At 48.9% G+C, this 20,746-nt stretch overlaps 2 protein-coding genes across 3 annotated transcripts in view; one reads left to right on the top strand and one right to left on the bottom strand.

Annotated features, from left to right (window-relative positions):
* Positions 1 to 410: 410 nt before the first annotated feature.
* SAV1 (salvador family WW domain containing protein 1) lies at positions 411 to 13,885 on the top strand. The gene is made up of 6 exons (XM_027744481.2): positions 411 to 633; positions 2,527 to 2,973; positions 9,782 to 10,052; positions 10,924 to 11,067; positions 12,024 to 12,244; positions 12,778 to 13,885. The coding sequence occupies exons 1-5, from the start codon at positions 540 to 542 to the stop codon at positions 12,220 to 12,222; spliced, it is 1,155 nt and encodes a 384-aa protein (XP_027600282.1). The 5' UTR covers positions 411 to 539; the 3' UTR covers positions 12,223 to 12,244; positions 12,778 to 13,885.
* The window catches only part of ATL1 (atlastin GTPase 1), a 30,115-nt gene continuing 22,909 nt past the window's right edge, over positions 13,541 to 20,746 (bottom strand). The window contains exons 11-14 of one of the 2 annotated variants that reach the window (XM_027744478.2): positions 20,330 to 20,401; positions 18,603 to 19,034; positions 16,940 to 16,954; positions 13,541 to 14,303 (exon numbers count right to left, since the gene is read on the bottom strand). In XM_027744478.2, the coding sequence (XP_027600279.1) occupies positions 14,196 to 14,303; positions 16,940 to 16,954; positions 18,603 to 19,034; positions 20,330 to 20,401 (627 nt within the window). In that variant the 3' untranslated portion in view covers positions 13,541 to 14,195. The remainder of the gene's footprint in view (positions 14,304 to 16,939; positions 16,955 to 18,602; positions 19,035 to 20,329; positions 20,402 to 20,746) is intronic. The other variant, XM_027744479.2, reaches the window with a different exon arrangement.

Here is a 20,746-nt window from a genome sequence, read left to right as displayed (position 1 = left end):
GAGGTGGTGGAGTCCCCATCCCTGGAGGTGTCCCAGGAAGGACTGGACGCGGCACTCAGTGCTCCGGGCTGGGCATCGGGCACAGGTTTGGACTCGATGATCTCTTTTTCAAGCTCGGTGGTTCTGCGGCTCAGTGATTCTGTCTCTCCGTGACTTTGGGATTACGGGACTCTCCGGGATTCGGGGATCCCGGGTTTCTCCGGGATTCGGGGATCCCGGGTTTCCCCGGCACCCCGGGACTCCCCGTCCCCGTGAGGGCCGGGGCCGCGCCCTCCCGGCCGCGCGGGGGCGCTGTGGCGGCGCCCCCTCCCCTCGCTGCCCGCGGCCGGCCCGGAGGGCGGCGGCCGCCGCCTTCCCACAACGCCCCGCGCGCCCGCCGCGTCCCCTCAGCGACCCCCGGCCCGGCCCCGCTCCCCATCCCCGTTCCCGGCCCGATCGCGGCCCCGTCCCGATCCCCGGGGGCGGCCGGACCCCCCCCGCCCTGCGGAGCGGGGAGCGGCGCCGGGCATGCGGGCGGTGGCGGCGCGCCGGGAGGTGGGATGCTGTCGCGGAAGAAGACGCGGACGGAGCTCTCCAAGCCGGGCGAGGTGCAGGGGAAGTACGTGAAGAAGGAGACGAGCCCGCTCCTGAGGAGTGAGTGTCGGGGGGAACACCGCGGGGACACCAGCCCGGGGTCCGGGGGGACGAGCCCGAGGCCTTTGTGTGCGGCCGGAGCGGGGCCTGGAGCGGCGCGGCCTCGGGGGGGCCCCGCGGAGGATGGGGGGTCATCCCTGTGTGTGTATGTGTGGGGGGTATTTCTCTCTTTCTCTCCGTATATGTGCGTGTTTAATTCCTTTGTGAGCCCTGGGAGGTGACGGAGGGAAGATAAAGGGAGCCCCACTCTGAAAGAGAGCGCTACACGCGTCGGGTGCTCATCGTACCCCAGCTTGGTGGGGTTTGTGGTTTCCTCGGTTCTCAGCTCCTCGGTTTCGGCAGGTCGGGGCTCGCGGAGTCTCCACACTTTGTTTTTGCGTAAATTAAGAGATCACAAGGCCGGGTTGGATGGTCTTGGAGCAACCTGGGCTGGTGGAAGGTGTCCCTGCCCGTGGCAGGGGATGGAACACGATGGGTGGCCTTTAATGTCCCTTCCGACCCAAACCAGTCTGTGATTCCGTGATTCCGTGACCTCTCTCTTTCCGGAATGGAGTGGTTGTTTTCCCGATGTGCTTTGGGAATGAGATAACTGTCCTGCCAGGCAGTTGCATAAAATCCCCGCGGAAGCAAACGCTCCAGGTCCTATCCATGACTCAGCCCGGTGAGGTCACCTGGAATGCAGGAGCTTCCCGTGGCTCACCTGGCTCTGATGCCACAGCCCCGTTTTCCTGGGGCTGGACAGAACACTGGCAAATACCCACTGAAAAGACACTAAGTTTTCTTTTTTTTTTTTTTTTTTTGTTGGTCTTTGATGGCAACCCGAGACTGAAATGTGTTTATTTACTCTGTAATTGCGGGATTAGGTTGGAGTTCCCAGCTAGCAAAAACTGATTTGCTGGCAGGAGCAGGCACTCAGCTTTTCTGGAAGTGTTTGCTGCACGAACAACTGGTTCCTCAGTCAACAGGCAAAATAATTTAGTACTTTGGTTGCATTGGCTTAGTCCTTTAACACAAAAACCCAACTAATTTTTGTTCTGTTAAGCTGTGGGTGTGTCTGAGGTGTTCATAAATTTACTCGTTTATGCTCTTACATGCTGTGATCATGATAAATTTACTGCTGACACCTTCTGGGGTGCACCAGATTTTTACCCTAAGACTAACATTTTACCTGTAAGAGCTTATTGCTAAAAAGTAATTAATAGTAGGCACAACCTCATTCTGAATGAAAGCTGTCATTTGTGTTGACTTAGCTGGAGGGAACTACTTAATTTGTACCACACTGAAAGTAAAAGCAGGGAGAGGAGGAATGTTTCGCTTGCTGGAGGGAGGCAGTGAAGTTGTAAAGGAGAGAAAGTGAAATATCTCCATGATAATTTGAGGATTTAGCATGTGCAGAGTGACAGCATTTTTCTGGCTGAGCCTGGTGATTTTGGGATGGGTGGACATGGTGTGGATTCTGTTCCTGTTTCCCCCCTGGATTCCTGTGAGCCTGTGGGCGTTAACATCTTGTTATTCCCAGTTCGTAAGCACAGTGTCCCCAATAAAGTAGTAGCCAGGATACTGGGATTTTCTTGACCCTTCTAATAGATGCAAACCCTGACTGACGCAGCCACAGCACAGAGTGGGTGGGTTGGGGTTTTTTGTTTGTGTGTTTTATGATGGGTTTGGGGTTGGTTTGAACTGGCAGAACTGCACCGTCCTGGCACCAGTTTGTTGCTGGTGGAAGGTGTGCTGGTTCCTGTTGCACCAGGACACCCTGCAGCATTCCCAGTCTGTTTGCATGGGCATTAAATGGGTTTTACACAGGAATTCCCTCAGTTTTAGGGCGGTGGTCGGAGGCTTTACGTGGAAGTGCAGGCAGAGTTGTGACTTCTCTTCCCTGCTCTTTACCAGACCTGATGCCTTCCTTTATCCGTCACGGTCCGACCATTCCAAGACGAACTGACATCTGCCCTCCCGACTCCACGCCCTCTGCCTACGCCCCTGGAGGAGATGGAATTGTTTCCAGGAACCAGAGTTTCCTCCGAACCCCAGTGCAGAGGCCGCCCCACGAAATAATGAGGCGGGAGAGCAACAGACTGTCTGCACCCTCCTATCTGGCCAGGAGTCTGGCTGATGTCCCCAGGGAATACGGCTCTTCCTCCCAGTCCTTCCTGACAGAAGCCAGTCCTGGGCTGGAAAACGGCGACCCCGGGGCCCGGTGTTATTATTATGATCACTTTTACGAGGCCCAGAGGAGGCGGCAGGTGAGCGACCGAGCCCACGAGGACTACAGGTATTACGAGCACAACAGTGAGCTTTTCCAGAGGATGTCCCAGAATCATGGGAGGCACACCTCAGGTAAGGGGTTTTAGGGGTTTGGCTGAGAGTTTAGGTGCACCTGGGTGATGTTTTTTAGGAGTTGGGCTGTGTAGGACGGAGCTGCTTTTCCGTGATGTTTCTGTGTGATTAGAGTTGAGAATTTGATCACGTGTATCCAGAAAGGGAAGGTACTCTTTACACGCTCTTTATTTATTAAATAAATGGGATAAGTTTAAGCAAATTTTGGTTTTCTTAATGCCAACTATAGATGCAACTCCTCTACACAAAGTTGCATCAGTCCCTGGCTAAGAAGGTATTTTGTTTTTATTATTTATTAGGGGACATCTAGTTTCATGGTAGAGAGAATAACCAACAGCTCTAGGTTATAACATTACAGCATCGTTGTTGTTGTTATTATCATTCTATTTTAACTCTCATTGTCTTATTATTTAATGTCATTGTTTTAATTTGACCTCAATAATTAAAATAATTGCTTATGAATAGTCAAAGGGAGGAGTGATTGCTTTGTGTAATTAGCAAATTGGCATCTGGTCCTGGTCCTTGACTCCTTCCTTTTAGCTTTTAATATTGTTTGTAAATATACCTGTTTTCCCCCTCAGTTTTTCACTTGTCTTTGTTTTCTAAAGAACAGCATAAGAAAGAAGAAGCCATTAAATACTACTTTCCTGAAATATTTGATTCTGTGTTTGATGCTGCAAAAACTATGTCCAAGGGGGAGTTTGAAAGAAACATTTCAAACTCTTTCAATAACGTGCCTTCAACATTAAATACATTGTCACTTGTAGTCTGCAAACAAAATAGCAATTAGTCTCTAATAAAATAAATCTCCTGTCCAGAAAAATAAACCTGCCAGGAAGAACATCCAGCATTCAATGCTGCTGAGCTCCTGTGTGGAACTAGAACCTGTCAGGGACTTGTGTTTCCTTTACCACAGAAACATTTCCATGAGAAGTGATAGAAGGGGGGTGTGGGAGCTGTCAGGCAGGAAATTCTGAAATGCTGAGCTTTTAAGTCTTGCTGCTTTAATCCTCCTTTATTTTGCTAAATTGCATCTGATTTGCCTCCATCTCTGCTGGTTGTTGCTCATCCAACAGTCATGAAACACTCACCTGGTGCAGGTAACGAGCATCTGGGAGAGTTGTGCTGGGATAATTTGGGGAAGAGAGGCAGGAGGGGAGGATTTCACAAACCAATCCATCAGTTTAAGTTCAGAATTACTACACTTGCTGTGTCTGCTGAGGAGACTTCAAAAATTAAAGCTCTGGCCCCGAAAGTGGAGGTCAATCTATCAAATCTTCAGAAGAAGCTAAAAGTAGGGCTTCACAGCCATATTTTTCTCAATTGTAACAATTTCTTCTTTCTAAATAAGCTTTTTTTCCCCTGCTGTTTGTTTACCTGTGTCCCCTTAGCCCTGGAAGTCATGAAGGAGCTGCTGCTGTTTGTTTGGTCTCTGTCATTCAATCTCATATTTAACATTCAATAGTTTGAACAAATTCTACACAGATTTTTTTTGTAAGGGGGGAGGATTTAATCTCGTGCATTTGCAGGGAGAGACAAGGGTGAGCCTTTTGTCTGCCAAAGTGTTTCCCTTTCCTCTGTTTTGTTTTGTTTTTTTAAATTTATCTCAGCGTGGAACATGAACTCTGAAATTCCTCTCTCAGCTTCACCACAGTAAAAATGTCACTTATGTCCTTCATTTTTTACATCTTTTCAATAATTGCTGTTACTTTTTCTCAGTCAAAGAATTATGTGGCCCAATATAAGAAAACCTTGGATTTTCTTGCTTTCATCTCCCCGCGAAGCTTCCTTTTTTTTTTTTATTTTTTGAACCATCATTCAAACCTTGAGTGTTTCCCTTGAGCTGCTACAGTAATTTTTCTTTCATTTCTTGTTCCTTTTTCCCCCACAGTTCCAGAATCCCGAGGCAGGCCTTTTGCTTTCATTGTCTTTGTCTAAATCCCTTTTTTTTCTTCTGCATCTGCCCTGCTGCTTCTAAATGTTCGACCTGATCGATATTATTCATTGAGATAATGGTTGGCAAAATTGCCTCATACCTACAGTTTCCAGTTAAAAAATCTCTTTATTGGGTGGAATCTGTAAATGCTGCTTTCTCCCCTTTCCCTCCTCTCCCACCCTCCCTCCGAAGGTCAGTTCTGGTACATTTTGTGTGGATTCCCAAGGAAACGTTGCCTGATGAACACAAGGAGTTGTTGCTGTTGGTGAATATTTCACTGAGTGGTGGGTCCACCAGGTGGTTTTTGGGAAGTGAGAATTTCAGCTTTCACTCAAAATAAAGATTCTCCTCCTTATAATTTGGAGAGAAGTTGCAGACATGTTCCCAGTGAGCTCTTCAGGGTGTTCAGCAAAGCAAGCCCCGTGGTTTTTCAGCAGTTTGTTGACAGCATTACATGTTCTTTCGCAAGCATTTCCCCTTGAAGTCATGTTTTCTCTGTCATTATTCAATTCTCCCACGTTCTCCTTTTCTTATTTTCATTAAATTTGCTTTTAATTACCAATTCAGTGTTGCTGATTTCTCTGAACAAAGTTTTCAGTTGAGATACCTCCTGGTTTTTATATGTTTACCTACCTCTGTGGCATTTCTCGAACTTTTTTATTTCTTTATTTTTATTTTTTTTTTTTAGTGTCCTTTTCAAACTTATTTCTAAGAGCCTTTACCTGTCTTTCCTGGCCATGTCTTTCCTCTCTTCTAGGTTAAAGTTTTGGGGAGGTCTGTGGTTGAAGTTATACCTACAGTGTAGCTTGGAAGTAACTTGTAACCAAGACCTCAGAGTTATTTGTCCCTGTGTGAGCGGTAAGAACATTCTTCTGTGTCTATGAAAAAAATTGCTGAGATTGAAATCACAGTGTGGAGGGACTTTTGGATTGGAATTAGTTCACTGGGATGGCAGAGGAGAGAAACAATTAACAGTTGAAAGTAGGTTCATCTTGTAAACCTCGTAAAAAATTGCAGAGCGGTGTTCGTGTTTCATAAAGGAGCAAAATAAATGCAGATCATTACATGAAACCTATTTAGGGCTAAAACAGCCACGCTTTTTAGGTGTTTACACGTCTCTCATTTTCAAACAAGTGGCAGTTCCTGCCCTTTTCTTCCTTTGTGCTGATTTTTGCAGTAATTTTGCAGCATAATTCTTGCAGCTTTCACAGTCCTTCCCTGTCGTTTCCTATTTGTGAAGTGGTGCTTGTTTGGAACGCCCCATTCCCTCTGACAAAAGAGGTGCCTGTGCTCAGGAAGTTCCTTGGGATGCTTTGGAATGGGTTAGGAGGGCCTGGGACCTGCAGGCCTGTCTAGACAGAAGTGGTTGGAGCTGCTCTTTGCTGTTTTGTTGTCACTTGTTCCCCGAAAATCAAACAGTTGGTTCGTCTTCTCTTCCCGTTCTTCATCCCGGTTTGATGAGGGGAAGGGAGAGGATTTTGGCATCCTGGAAAAAGGCTCTCAAGAGCCAAACAAAAGACATACTGGTTTGTGAGATTTGCCCTTCAGCACTTTGGAATGTGGTTGGAGGCAGCTGTGGGGAGTTCCTGGGCTCTGGAACTTCCCTGCCAACATCAGCACAGTTCCTACGAAAGGGAGACTTTCTCCTCAGAGGTTTTTCTTCTTTTTCCATTATGCTGGTGCTGGGATTTTCCTCCTGTCCTTCCTGCCCAACAGACTGAAGAACTGCCCTTTGCTGACCTGGAAATCTTTCCTCCAAAGGACTTGGACATCTTTCCAGGCAGGGAATGAACGCCCTTCACAGGGCTGGGAAAGCACTGACACATCAATTCCAGTTTCCTTTGTTCCATCCTGGGGGAACAAACCCAACACAACCTCCTTGGCTGAAGAAAACACTCCAGATTTTTCACATTTGTGACTTTTATTACCTTAAGATACATTTTTAAGAGAGGGAGCTCTTTACAGTGCACTGGAACGTGGTGCTCAAAGCTTAGGGTGGTAATTCAAGACCTTAAAATTGAAGATTCTGTGTTTTAGAAATGGGAGGAAAAAGCAAAGCCTCAAATAATTTCAGTATTGATGTCCCTTAAAAGCAACAGCAACCCCATTATATACCACATAATACCCCATTATATACCACATATACCCCATTATATGTTATATTATATCATTATACCCAGAATTACTAAATGAGGCTAGAAAAGCCCTGAAGAGACATCCTGAAAAGGATTCACAACTGCATAAATTCCAAATTAATTGTTGACCATCCCTGAGATTTGACAGTGCCACTCAGGGGAGTTTGTAAAGACCAGTGCTCATCTCAAAGCAGAGGAAAGGAGACATTTGGAAAAAAGCAGATAATTTAAGCAACTCTGTTCCTTAGGAGAGCAGGAATAATGAGAATTTCTGTCTTGTTTCGGTTCAGGGCTCAGACCTTACCTGGAATTTAAACTCAGAAGAGGGTCATTCCTGGCAATGTGCCATGGAAAAGGCAGTGTCAACAGTCCATGGGTTTAGGCTGGAGCTTGGAACTTTCTTCTTCGGTTTATATTTTGGGAAAGATCACATAGGAATTTGCTCTTGGTGTTGTTCAGTCTTATTATTGATACTTACAGGTGTATGTATCTAAAAAAAGTCAATTTTCCTCTTCTCTTCTCGTTCAGAAACACAGCAGGAGCTTTTTCTCTTACCTGTGTATCCACTCTCCCTCAAAGGAGCATCTGCTGAGGTTTATCAGGAAAACCAATATATAATTTCTTTTGATCTCTCTAATTAAACTCCATTTATAGGAGAAAAAAAAAAAAGTCTAAATTGTACCAGTTGTTGATTTTAATGCCACAGTGGGTTGGTGGCTTTAAGGCACCATGAATATCAACATCATGAAACTTCCAACACACAGAATATCCCAACATGATTTTCAATTTTAAGGGGAAAAATAATAATTACACCCTGAAGTATTTGCAGCCATCAGTTCATAAATCTGTTCATGGAACACTGTTGATATATAAGTTTTACTTTAATGGTGTGGCTCTGCTCCTTCATAGATGAAATCAAAATGGCAGATATATATTTGTGGTCTGGTATTATTTTTGTTCTCTGCATGTCAGAAATTAAACAAACAAACAAAAAACTGCTATTGGGAGAATCCAGGAGAACTTCTGGTGCTGAGGATGGATGGTGCAGCTTTTAATGCAAGCTTCCAAGTGCTGGGAAGCAAGGAATAAATAAAAATATCTGTGTATTTGCTGAATTTAAGGGGGAGGAACTGTAAAAAAACATGTGCTGGTTTGAACAGCAGGCAGAAAATAGGGGTGGGGTTTTTATCCCCAATTCGTGTGTTCAGGTCTCCTGGCAGTGTTGATTTAATGGTCACTGTTAAAGAGTGACTATTCTATAATAATATAAACATGTAAATGTAAATAGTCACGAGAGTACAGGAAATCACAACCAGTTAATTGGAGAAAATCCAGGATTTTTTTTTTTTTTTATCCCAAGTATTTTCAAGAAGCTGAAATGTTTGTATTTTGTCGGTGGAATGAAATCCAAACAAGTGACATCACTGTGAGGGGCTGGAATATCCTCCCTGCCCCAGGACTTCCAGAGATTAGGAAGCCTCCAGGATGTTTCTTTTCTCTGGAAGTAGAGGTCCAGGTTGCTTAAATCCCAATTAAAGGTGGACACAGCTTCCCTTTATAGGCTGACAAATAGGTAAGTACTGAAACAAGAGGGAATCCTGTAAGGCCAGACAGTTCAGAACATGAAAAAGCTGGAAAAAGATTTGTGGATGAGCTCAGACTTTTGAGGAACAGTGTGAGAGGTCTTTAAATTTATTTCATATTTCTCCAGTTGCTCTGGAGCCTTCCTGTAACTTCACTGTTGATGAATGCCATGTTTTATTGGGAAATAACCCACCCAGTTTTCAGTCTGTCATTTTGGGTGAGAGAGACTCTGCCTTTCCCTTCCCTTCCCTCAAAAAACAATCACCCAAAAATGCTATTCCTGAAAAACAGGAGGAAAGGGGTGTATTCCCATCAGTATGATGTGTATTCCCAGATGTGTGATGGAGGCACTCTCTGACTCCTAAAAAAAAGTGGGAAAGGTGGCTCCCAAATCCCTTCTACTGGCTGTGGGAAATGGTGACACTGATGATACTGGGATTGATTAGATGCATTTGGTCGTGGGATGAGAAGATAATTGGGAATTTCTTTGGAGCCAGAGGCTGTTTAACTGCAGAACTGGAGGAACCGAGGGGGTTCCCTGAAAAGGATTTAAAAAATGGAGTTGGATTTGGGCTGACACATCCAGGAGGTGGTAGATTCCCAGGAATGGAAAGAGGCCTGCAAAATTCCTGATGATGTCACTGTGGTTTTGTGGTTGGGGTTTTTTTGGGGTGGGTTTTTCTTTTTTGTTTTCTTTAATTGCCATTATGTCTTTAATTTCAACCAGCTTCCTAATTATCCCTAGGAAAGGACAGGAAAGGAACTGTGTTTCTGTAGTACATCTCTCACCATCCAGCATGTTAATTTTTAAAATTTTGAAGTGCCGGTGAGCAGTCTCTTAAATTCAGTGGTAGATAAACCCCAAGTGTGTTGTGTTTCCAGGGAAGAGGTGGGAATTTAATCACCCACTGATTCCTGTCAGCCCTTCACGTCCCTCCTCTCTCGTTTTCCCTGATCCTGTTGCTGTTCTTCACTGGCTCACCTAAAAAACACTGTTGGGGTTCGGTGATTTTCCTGGATAGTTGTAATTTCTGGCTGTAACTAGAAAAAGAGGGTTTTTTGTAGATCAGTGGTGCAGCTGTAACAGTGTGTTGACAGAAATGATCATTTCTGGGAAGCTTTAACTAAACCCTGATCCTCCCGGTTTTTTCAGGCATCGGGAGAGTTGCTGCTACATCTCTAGGAAACTTAACAAATCATAGTTCTGAAGATTTACCTCTTCCTCCTGGCTGGTCAGTGGACTGGACTATCAGAGGAAGGAAATACTACATAGATCACAACACCAACACCACTCACTGGAGCCACCCTTTGGAGCGGGAGGGGCTCCCGCCGGGCTGGGAGCGCGTGGAGTCCGCGGAATTCGGGGTCTACTACGTGGATCACATCAACAAAAGAGCTCAGTACAAACATCCCTGTGCTCCCAGGTGAGGCAGACAACCTCCTCCTCTGTGCTTGGATTTCCCTTAATCCAGTTAAAGTGGAACCGGGTTTGTCTCAACGTGCCAAAACCTTATTTTTAGAACCGAGGTCTTGAGGAGGAGGTGTAATTGTCGGGGGTTTGTCTCGTGCTTCTGTCACAAGTTTAGAAACAGGATATTGCTCCTCAGTCACTCCCAACAAAGCAGCTCTTCAGCTGTCAGTAAAACAGCAGAGCTGCTGGGAGCAGAATTGAACTGTTTAGACTGGAAAGAAACTCGATCTGATGCTCACAGAGACGGCTGAAGATCTGAAACGTGAATTAAGTCTTGTCTAGAATGAAAATTGGTATTTTAGCTACTTGTATTTTCCAGGTAAAGCTAATATAAACCAAATCTAACAGTGAATTCCTACCACTCAGTCTATTTTGCTGGTACCCAGGAAGAGAAGGTTTTTTAACATGTGGCTCAAAAGATAAATATATGATAAATATTGTATATGAATGTATGAGAAATACAGGAGGATGTCTTTATATGGAATAACTCATCAGCTGCTGCCTGACTACATTTGTTCTGACATATTAAACGGTGGATTATTTGGCTGACTCAATACTTCTTTAATGTTTTAGAACCAGATCTAATGCTTTTTCTGTGCTCTGGTGAGTGGGTGTGAGGGGAATTTCACCCTGTGACTGCAGCAAAAGCATCGGCGAGCTGCTCGGTGCAGACCTGCCGAGGCAACACACCCCCGGTGTGGTTGCACCATCAGCCTTTGCACACATTAATCTGTGCATCAATGTCACAATAAATCCAGAAGTCAGTGCTGTCAGTGTGTCAGGAACCCCCTGGAGCTCACGGCTTTCCCTGTGTCCTCTCCCAGCGTTCCCCGTTACGATCAGCCGCCCCCCGTGTCCTACCAGCCGCAGCCGGCGGAGCGGAGCCAACCCCTGCTGGTCCCTGCCAACCCCTACCACACTGCTGAGATCCCAGACTGGCTCCAGGTCTACGCCAGGGCTCCTGTCAAGTGAGATTTGGCCTTTTTTTTTTTTTTTTTTCCTTCTGCAGCTCACACTTAGAAACTAAAGAATTTCCATGTAAAGTAGAACTCGTGCTTACGTCTGATTTTGTTGCTCACGGCACATGAGGAAGTTGTGCCGAAAGTTTCTCACATTTGCTTTGTTTCAGGCCTTACTTGAAATCATCACAGCACTTCTTGCAGCTCAGAGGGTGGAGGGTGGGATTTACTTTCAGTTCATCTTTGTGAGAGCGGCACCACGTGCTTAGAAAATATGTGAAACATCTTCAGGGTGTAACTTCCTCCTGCCTGTCTTGCTCCTTTTTAAAAAACTGCTACTTTTCTTTCACTTTTAAGAATTTTAAATCATGGAATCATGGAATAACAGAATGGTTTGGGTTGAAAGGGGCATTAAGGATCACCCAGTACCACCCCCTGCCATGGGTTGGGACACCTCCCACTAGCCCAGGTTGCTCCAAGCCCCGTCCAGCCTGGCCTTGGACACTTCCAGGGATCCAGGGGCAGCCACAGCTTCCCTGGGCAACCTGTGCCAGGGCCTCCCCACCCTCACAGCCAACATTTCCCAGTATCTCATCTCACCCTGCCCTCTGGCAGTGGGAAGCCATTCCCTGTGTCCTGTCCCTCCATCCCTTGTCCCCAGTCCCTCTCCAGCTCTCCTGGAGCCCCTTTAGGGCCCTGCAAGGGGCTCTCAGGTCTCCCTGGAGCCTTCTCTTCTCCAGGTGAACCCCCACAGCTCTCTCACCCTCTATATTTTTCTCAGTTGTTTTATTCTGATCAGTTCACGGGATCTCCAGTATTTCTGGAGTCTTGGTGTGATTTGAGGGATCGTGCCGGGATTTTTCTGACTCACTTTGCGACCCAACTCCGTTTTTGCCGTCAGCCCCCCAAAAAACCCCCAAACCCGCCGATACACCACATCTAAACCCTTTTTCCTTCCCCCTCAGGTATGACCACATCCTGAAGTGGGAGCTGTTCCAGCTGGCGGACCTGGACACGTACCAGGGGATGCTGAAGCTGCTGTTCATGAAGGAGCTGGAGCGGATCGTGAAGCTGTACGAGGCGTTCCGGCAGGCGCTGCTCACCGAGCTGGAGCACCGCCAGCAGCGCCAGCAGTGGTACGCCCAGCACGGCAAGAACTATTGACCCCTCCCCACGGACTCTCTCTGTAAGGACACTCAACAGCTTTAAAAAAAAAAAAAAAAAAAAGGGGGTTGTTCGGTTGGTGGTTGGGTTTTGTTGTTGTTTTTTTTTTTTTCCCACTCCACACTCAAAACTCTGAAAAGAAAAAAAAGTGCTTTTGTTGAAAAGGCAGCTTATTTTTGTTGACGTTGCACCTTTGTTATTATCCTCTTGAGTATTTTTCTACATGTATTATGTGTTGTTTATAAAAATGGAGATTGTTTGGTAATCCTTTTTTTTTTTTTTTTTCTTCCTTCCCCTTCTCTCCATGCAAAGGAGTAGTTTGTTATCCTGAAAACCAGCGTGGAGTTTGATCAGAGCCCTGATCCCACTCTCTTTCCTCCCAGTCAGCTGCAGTATTAAAAGCTGACTTATGTATTTTTTAAGGGCAATAGATGCAACTGTGTGTGAAATGTTCCGGCTTCCAAACCTTGTCCAAATCCAAGTGACTAGTTCAGGGTGTGTTTCCCTCAGGATTTGGGATCCCTCTCCTGAGAGAACTCTGCTCTTTGTTTACAGCTTTAATGTACAGAACACCAACCCTGTTCCTGTTCAGGAGCACCAGGAGCTGATTTCTCCCATCAGATCCGAGCCTGAGTTGCCTTATTTTTTACTTCAGATTTTACTGCTTGTTTTCACTCAGAGGGGGAACACTTGGGACCTTCCTAAAGACCAAGATCTCTAAGCAGAGTTTTTTAAATCCTGGCTAAACTGCATTTCACAAAAATCTGACCCACTCTGGTGGGAAGGCAATGGCATTGTCACTGTGCCACCCCACGGGGAAAATCAGGGATGTAACAGCAATTACTGTTCTTTTTTAACGAGCTTTTGTCTTGTATTAAAGCTCCTCACTTGGGGAAAATTTTTAATTGTCCACTTACCCTCTCCAGTATTTCCATCTGGTTCATGAATTGTCCTGAAATGTTATTTATGGATTCTTTTCAGTGCAATAAACACTGCAGACAAAAAAAGTACATTTCCTGTAAATCCTATTCATTCAATAAAAATCATTTTGTTCGATGAGCGAAGGGTCGTGGGACTGGTTTTTGGGGCTCTTAGAACATCAAGTAAACTGCTCTTACAAGCAGTAAAAGCCACGTGGGTTTGGGATGCTCCACTTGCAGTGGTGGCACCGTGTTCTGGGCCTGTCAGTGGGTAAATTACCCACAAAACACCAACTGTGAGAGCCAAAATGAAACCAGAAATGTCAAAAACCCCAGAGGAGGAGGGGTCAAGAACTTTTTTTTTTTGCTAGTAAATAACTTTTCCCTGTCGAACCAACTTCTTAGGAACCAAAAGCAAACTTTAATAGTCCTGACAATAAAAGAATAGAACTGTACCACACGTCCTATGCACTATCATGGATAAATATGTACAGAAATACAGTGAAACTTCCTCCAACACAGCTACAAAGTGACACTTTGTGCAGACAAACAGAAACAGCCCCGTTCCCCACACATCGTTAACATTCCACAGCAGAAGTGCCCTTACAGTGTCTGATAAAGCAAGTTAATACACCTTTAATTATGTTTATGTCATTAACTAGTTAATTGAAGGGGAAAAAAAAAAAAAGTGGTTACATGTTATAACTCGTTCAAGTACCTGAAATAAACTGGCTTTTGGATAAGCTTCGGCCTCTTTTAGTTGCAGTATCACGTAAATGACTGTTTCCCTCAGTGGGAACTAATTAAGAAGGGGGAAATAAGGCTTCGAAGATGAGCTGGGAGTCGCTGGCCGGGACAGCCCAAAGCGCTCGGCTGCGGCTGTGCCGGACGGACGGACGGACACCGCCGTGCCGGCACCTCCCGGCACCCGAGCGGCACCGGCGCTCCCCGCTGCCGGTGGCACCTGGGGTGGACAACGAGGGTGAGGGCTTGGATCCGAGGAGGAGATGGCGGCACCACCTCCGTCATGCATCGGCGGGAACGTGCTGGGATTCACACCTTCTTCCTGTCGGGGCCGTCGGGCTCGGCGCGCGGGGCGGGGAAGGCGTGGTGGTACAGGTGTCGGTGGGTCGCGGCCGCGCTGTACAGTTTGTACAAGGCCTGGGGAGAGACACACAGCTCGCTTACAACCCCATTCCCAACCCCGTTCCCAACCCCGTTCCCAACCCCGCGCTCGTTCCGCAGCGGCACATCCCGGCCCACCACAGCCCGTGTTTGTTCCGTGCACCGACGCGATCGTGACAAGTGTCCGACACACAGAGATCCCCAGCTCGCTGAGCGAGGGCCCGAGGGAAGGGCTGGAGCTGTGCCAGGGCAGGGTGAGGGTGGATCTCAGGGAAAGGCTCTTCCCCCAGAGGGTGGTTGGCACTGCCCAGGCTCCCCAGGGCAGTGGGCACGGCCCCAAGGCTGCCAGAGCTCCAGGAGGGTTTGGACAACGCTCTCAGGCCAAGGTGGGATTGTTGGGGTGTCTGTGCAGGGCCAGGAGTGGGACTGGGCTATCCCTGTGGGTCCCTTCCAACTCAGGGAATTCTGTGATTCTACAGTTCCAATTTTTCAAACATCTCACCCCTTCTGAGCTGTATTCTATCAATAATTTGGACGACGAGGAAGAGACATCCAGGGGTTGTTTTTCCCTACGAGTTAAATTCCTGCAGCCTCAGCACTTGCTTTCCCCACCAGGCAGATCCGTAACTGCATCACACCCAGGGCCCCGGGCGGTGACAGGTCATTGTCCTGATCGTTTTTCTGCTGATGTTGCCAATTTTTTCCTTCTGATTTTACCGTTCTCCACTAGTCCTGGAGTGACTCCAGGGTCAGGACACTCAGGAGTGGCTGCAGTGCTGAACCAGAGCAGCCACGGGCTGGTGAAAGGCAAGTAATTCCCCCATCCAACCATCCCACTTTATCCCTCACCTTTATCCCAGAACAAAAGGGACAGGAGATGCCAAGACACAGGTCTGGCTGCAGAGGACTTGTCATGGCTCTGACATTCCCATTTTAAATGAAATTGTCACTGGGGGAGTTAAAAAAAAAAACAAACAACTCAAATCCCACTGTCTCCTGCTGGGAACTGTTGGTGAGCCAGGATTAGCTCTGGAAGGGGTGGGAAGAGGCACCTGACAGGCAGGAACCCTCACACTGACAGGGTGTTCCTCATGTGCTCGGGGTGTGGATGAAGGAGGCTGAAGCTGCAGCGAGGAGGAAAAAGGTGGGGGATGAGAAAAGTCCAGGGATGTCCAAGGTGATGCTGAACCCATCCCAAAAGGGAACAGAAGTGGTGTTTTGGGATTGTCTGGGAACAGAGAGGACTGGTGGAGGAGTTCACCTCCAAACTATAAGTGACCTTGCAGCATTTTGGGCTATTTTGGGGGGGGTTGATGCCAAACCAGTGTCTCAGCACTGATTTTTGCTTGGCAGGGTTTGTCCAAGAGCTCATCCACAGCAAAGCCCCTGTTCTGCCTCTTGCTGGTTTGGTATCAGTGAGGTACCAAACAGCTGCCCTGGCTGGGAGGGGAGGAATGGGCTGATTTTTAACTGCTGTGTTTTCTTTTCGAGGGATTCCACATGTAAATCAGTGGCTCCAAAGTGTGCTGGCACTGACAGATGGAGCTGGCAGGCTTTGGTGACAGCTCAAAAGATGGAGCTGTCCTGTCACAGCCTCACTGGGGAGCCACTTGGCTGCAATCCTGGATTAAGGTACGTGAGCAGTAAATGCAGATTAGTGGGAAATCTGTCTCGGGTTAATCAGGTGCTGACAAGGCTCTGCCTGAACAAGGTTCCAGTTGCCCTGGCAAAGAGCTGGGCACTGGGATCCTGCACTGCTGGGCAAGGGGAGCTGGAAGGAGCCCAGCCCAGGAAGGGCTGCTGTGGCTGTGTCCATAAATCATGGAATCACAGCATGGTTTGGGTGGGAAGGGACATTAAAGATCATCCAGTTCCACCCCCTGCCATGGGCAGGGACACCTTCCACCAGACCAGGTTGCTCCAAGTCCCTTCCAACCTGGCCTTGGACACTTCCAGGGATCCAGGGGCAGCCACAGCTTCTCTGGGCAACCTGTGCCAGGGCCTCCCCACCCTCACATCCAACAATTCCTTCCCAATATCCCATCTAACCCTGCCCTCTGGCAGTGGGAAGCCATTCCCTGTGTCCTGTTCCTCCATCCCTTGTCTCAAGTCCCTCTCCAGCTCTCTTGGAGCCACTTTAGGCCCTGTAAGGGGCTCTCAGGTCTCCCTGGAGCCTTCTCTTCTCCAGGTGAACACCCCCAGCTCTCCCAGGTCTCCAAAGCAGAGGGTCTCCAGCCCTTGGAGCATCTCCACAACCTCCTCTGGACTTGCTCCAGCAGCTCCACATCCCTGTTGGTGCCCCAGAGCTGGGGTCTCACCTGAGGGGGGCAGAGGCACCTGCACAGTTGGTGCTCCAAAACAAACTGGGTTTGGGTTTGACCTCTCAGCACAACTGGAAAATCCCCAAACAGAACTGATGGGAGATGAAAATCCCCATCACAACATCACACTCCCTGCCCAGATCTCTCCCTCACTTGGCTCCCAGCACTTCCCACAGCAACACCCTTCCCCAGTCATTGCTATCAAAGGGAACAACCAGAGCTGCTGCCCAGAGCCCTCACAGTCCCAGTCCTCCACAAGCCCAAACGTGCAGCCGGGTCCAAGAGGCTTTTCCCGGGATCCCAGGGCCCAGCTGGCCCGAGGGAACATGCGGAGAACAAAGAGCCACTTACCTCATTCGTGCTTCCCTGGGAGAGGCATTGGGAAGGGGGAGACAGAAAGAGAGAGAAACATCTCTGTGTATCACACGTGTCCATGGGAGCACATGGAGCTCATCCCTGCTGTGTCCCCAGGGAGGCTCATCCCAAACAGGCAGGACCCCTCACCGCTCCATCCATCCCTCCTGTATCCAGTCCCACTTCCATGGATGGAGCCATGAGTGCTTGGAATCCCCCTGGGGCAGCCCTGTGGCTCGTGGTGGGCAGAGTCTCACTGCCCAGCCCGGCACCACCCGCCTGCACAGCTCCTGCTCCAGAGAACTTTCCCTCTGGTTGGAATGCCATGGAGGCCAGCAGGAGCCATGGAGCAGCTCCAGGCACTTTAACCTCTTTATTTTCCCCCAGCTGGGCATTTTGTAAGTGGGCAGCAACTTCCTGCTGTGTCCTGTTCTTGCTGAACTCCCACTGCTGCCTGCACTGGGATGGGCAAACTCTGGGTTTGACTATTCCAGCAAATCCCAAAGGCAGCTGGGAAGTGTCCCTGAGCAAAGAGCCACTGGAGTGGGGGTTACTGGGGGTGCTGAGGCTGCTGGCAACAGGGAAGCCAGGATGAATCCACCTGGGACACAGGTGATGTGCTGCCACTACCCAGCTCTGGAATGAAGGAACTGATCAGTAAATGCTTCCACTTTTTTCTCCCCAAGCTGCAGTTCCAGTAGCACAGGGAAGCAGGGAAATGTGTTTGCTCTCCATGCAAACCTTGCTGGTGGATGAAAAGGAGGGAAGGAGCAGGTAAAGGTCTGGAGAATGGCCCTTCCTGCCAGGAATCAAACCCTTGGTGGTTTCTGAGGGATGAGCTCACCCGGCTCTGCCATGGAAGAGCAGGAGGCCAGTGCAGCCTTCCAGCTCTCTGGGAACATGGATTGCACCCCTGGATGGGCAGAGGGGGTCAGTGGAACATGCAGGGGCTGGGCTTTCCCCAGCTCTGCAGTGGGAAGAGGGAAGGGCTGTAACAGGAAAGCAAGGCCTGGTGCCAAAACAGGCGGAGGCAAAACCTGGCCTTGACCTCCAGCAGACCCAGAAGAGCCAAAATCCCTGCCCTGAACCAGGGGAGGGAGGTGGATCTTCCTTTTTAACATAGACACGCACAGGACAAGCACACACACCGGCTCTGAGGATCCCAGCGGGATCCATGGCAGAGCTGCCCCATTCCCACAAGGTCTGAGGCTCCACAAACTCACATTTGATGACGGGTAAGACAAGTAGGGGGAAAAAAAAAGAGCCAAAACAAAAGAGCTTGCTTTGAGTTTTCTCATGCCCAGCCTGGATCTACACAGCTTGTTTTCCAGAGCCTTAGGGATGCAGCTCCAGCCTTGCTGTTCACCCTGCTCTAACACAGGGCTGTGACATCCCTAAGACACCTCACTTTGCAGCACACTCCACAAACTGCACTGAAAGCAATTCCTCCGTCCCTCCTCTCCCCACCTGGAAGGTCTAAGGAGTGGGTTAACACTTAAAACAGGGCACAGATCACAGCACGAGCAGCTGGACCTGCCGGCTCTAACAACCCTAAAATCCCAAACCATCTCAACGGGGAGGCAAATCCCCTCCAGAACTCAGCGGGGTGGGGGTGGGGGGTTTGTTTTTCTGTTCAAACCAAAAGCTCTTTTTATCCTACCTGGTCCCACAAGGCTGCGGCCACTTGGTCTATTACTGCTCCCAGTTCTCTGTACTCCCCAGAGTATCTGATATAAGCCCAGGTACAGAGTGTGATAAGTGTCAAGCCCATGATCATGTTGCACAGACTGGCAATGATGTCCAGGCCCACGAAGCCGGTGACGCCGGCGATGACGTAGGTGATGAAGATGACGACGAAGAGCGTGGCCGGGGTGCGGGCGGCGTGGAAGATGTTCTTGCTGTCGTTGTGCTTGATGTACTGGATGTAGAGCTCGTCGATCTCCCCCTCCAGCTGCTGCAGGTACCTCCGGCTGAACTCCTCCCCTCCCATCTTCTTCACGCCCCGGAACAGCCGCACCGCCTCCTCCCGCAGCTCCGCGTGTTTGCTCTGCAGGTCGCTGGGCGCCAGGAAGGGCTTGTCCCCCCCGCACACCTGCGGTGGGAAAGGCACTGGGGTGGCACCTGGAACGTCACCCCCCGGAACGGCAGCACCCCACAGACGTGCAGAACGCCGGGATTGGGGCTCTACAGGACCACTGGATCCTGCAGGAATTGCTCCACGACTGGGCTGTCCACCCGGTTAAACAGACGGTGCTGCCCCATCCCACAGCTCCCTGCTCAATTCCCTCGTAGCTTCCCGACACTGACCCTGAATCCCAGCATCTTCCAGAGCTGGAAAACCCTATTTGGAAGCATTTTCCTTGTGCATCAGAGTATGGATATATTAGTTTTAAGGTGTAGTTTGGCCATGCAGCTCCATATTTTTTTCCTGCCAACCGGCAGCGATTTCCAGTGTTCTGTGCTATAATCCTGGGATACTATGGATGAAGAGAGTGGGGGCCTGGAAGTGGCTGAGACAGCCAGGGGTCTGAGCTCCACCTTAAAACATCACACCCAGCCCCTCACCAGAGCTGAGGGACGGGCTGACAGAGCAGGGCCCTGGTGAAAAGCCAGTTTATAATGACTTTATCCCCTAATTAGAACCAGCCATAGCACAGGTGACCACCCCACTCCATCACATTTTTGTGGAATGCTGGGAAGAGAATGGAAGTTCAGCAGGGGCCACGTGGTCTGCAGAGAGCTGCCATGGGATGAAGCAGTGACCATGTGTCACTCACCCTCCCCTGTCCTGCCATGATATCAGGCTTTGCTCTCCTCCAGCCTGGGAGAAAGAGCCTTTTTCCACCAGGAATATAGTACAGACCCTCCTTGAAACCCTGACACCTGGCCAAATCCATGAAGGACATTTTCTACCAGGAAACCAAGCAGGGAGGTTTCCCTACAAGGGTAGAGTTGGGCCTGTTCAGCCTGGAGAAGAGAAGACTCCAGGGAGACCTGAGAGCCCCTTCCAGGGCCTAAAGGGGCTCCAGGAGAGCTGGAGAGGGACTTAGGACAAGGGATGGAGGGACAGGACAACCAGGAATGGCTTCCCACTGCCAGAGGGCAGGGATAGATGGGATATTGGGAAAAAATTCTTCCCTATGATGGTGGTGGGGAGGCCCCGGCACAGGTTGCCCAGAGAAGCTGTGGCTGCCTCATCTCTGGAAGTGTATCCCAGGCCAGGCTGGAAGGGGTTTGAAGCAACCTAGTCTAGTGGGAGGTGTCCCTGTCCATGGCAGGGGTGTTGGACCAAGATGAGCTTTAAGGCCCCTTCTATCCCAAACCATTCCAGGATCCCATGCAGGAGTGACAGGAGCACCATGAACAGACATGCTCAACACCACCCACCTCTTCCATCTTCTTGCTGTAGGTGTCTTTGGCAGTGGCAACTGCTGCTAAATTGTTGGCTTCTGCTGTGGCCTGTAAGAAGGGCAAAAGGGGCACAGAATTAGGGTGCAGAAGGACAGGGTTAAGCAGTGCAACAGCAGGAAGTAGCTCTCTGGATACTCATGGTCCACATGTGTTCACAGCCAGGACACATGTGTGGACACCCGGAATTCAGGAGCTCCCTTCCTTAGCCAAGTGTGCTCTCCCAGCCTCCAACCAATCCCAAATAAGATCATCCCCTATTTACACATCCAAAAGCCTGCATGAAGAGAGGATTCCCTCCCTCCAAGCCAGAGCAACGAAATCTTTGGCTTTGGCTGTGGGAAACAGCAAGGAAAGAGATAAAAGGCTCAGCTGTATGTAAACAGCCACAGCTGC

The sequence above is a fragment of the Pipra filicauda genome, unplaced genomic scaffold, assembly GCF_003945595.2.
Source record: "Pipra filicauda isolate LSUMZ 115617 unplaced genomic scaffold, ASM394559v2 scaffold508_size1329835_pilon, whole genome shotgun sequence".
Lineage (NCBI taxonomy): Eukaryota > Metazoa > Chordata > Aves > Passeriformes > Pipridae > Pipra > Pipra filicauda.
This window is presented reverse-complemented; position numbering and strand designations above follow the sequence as displayed.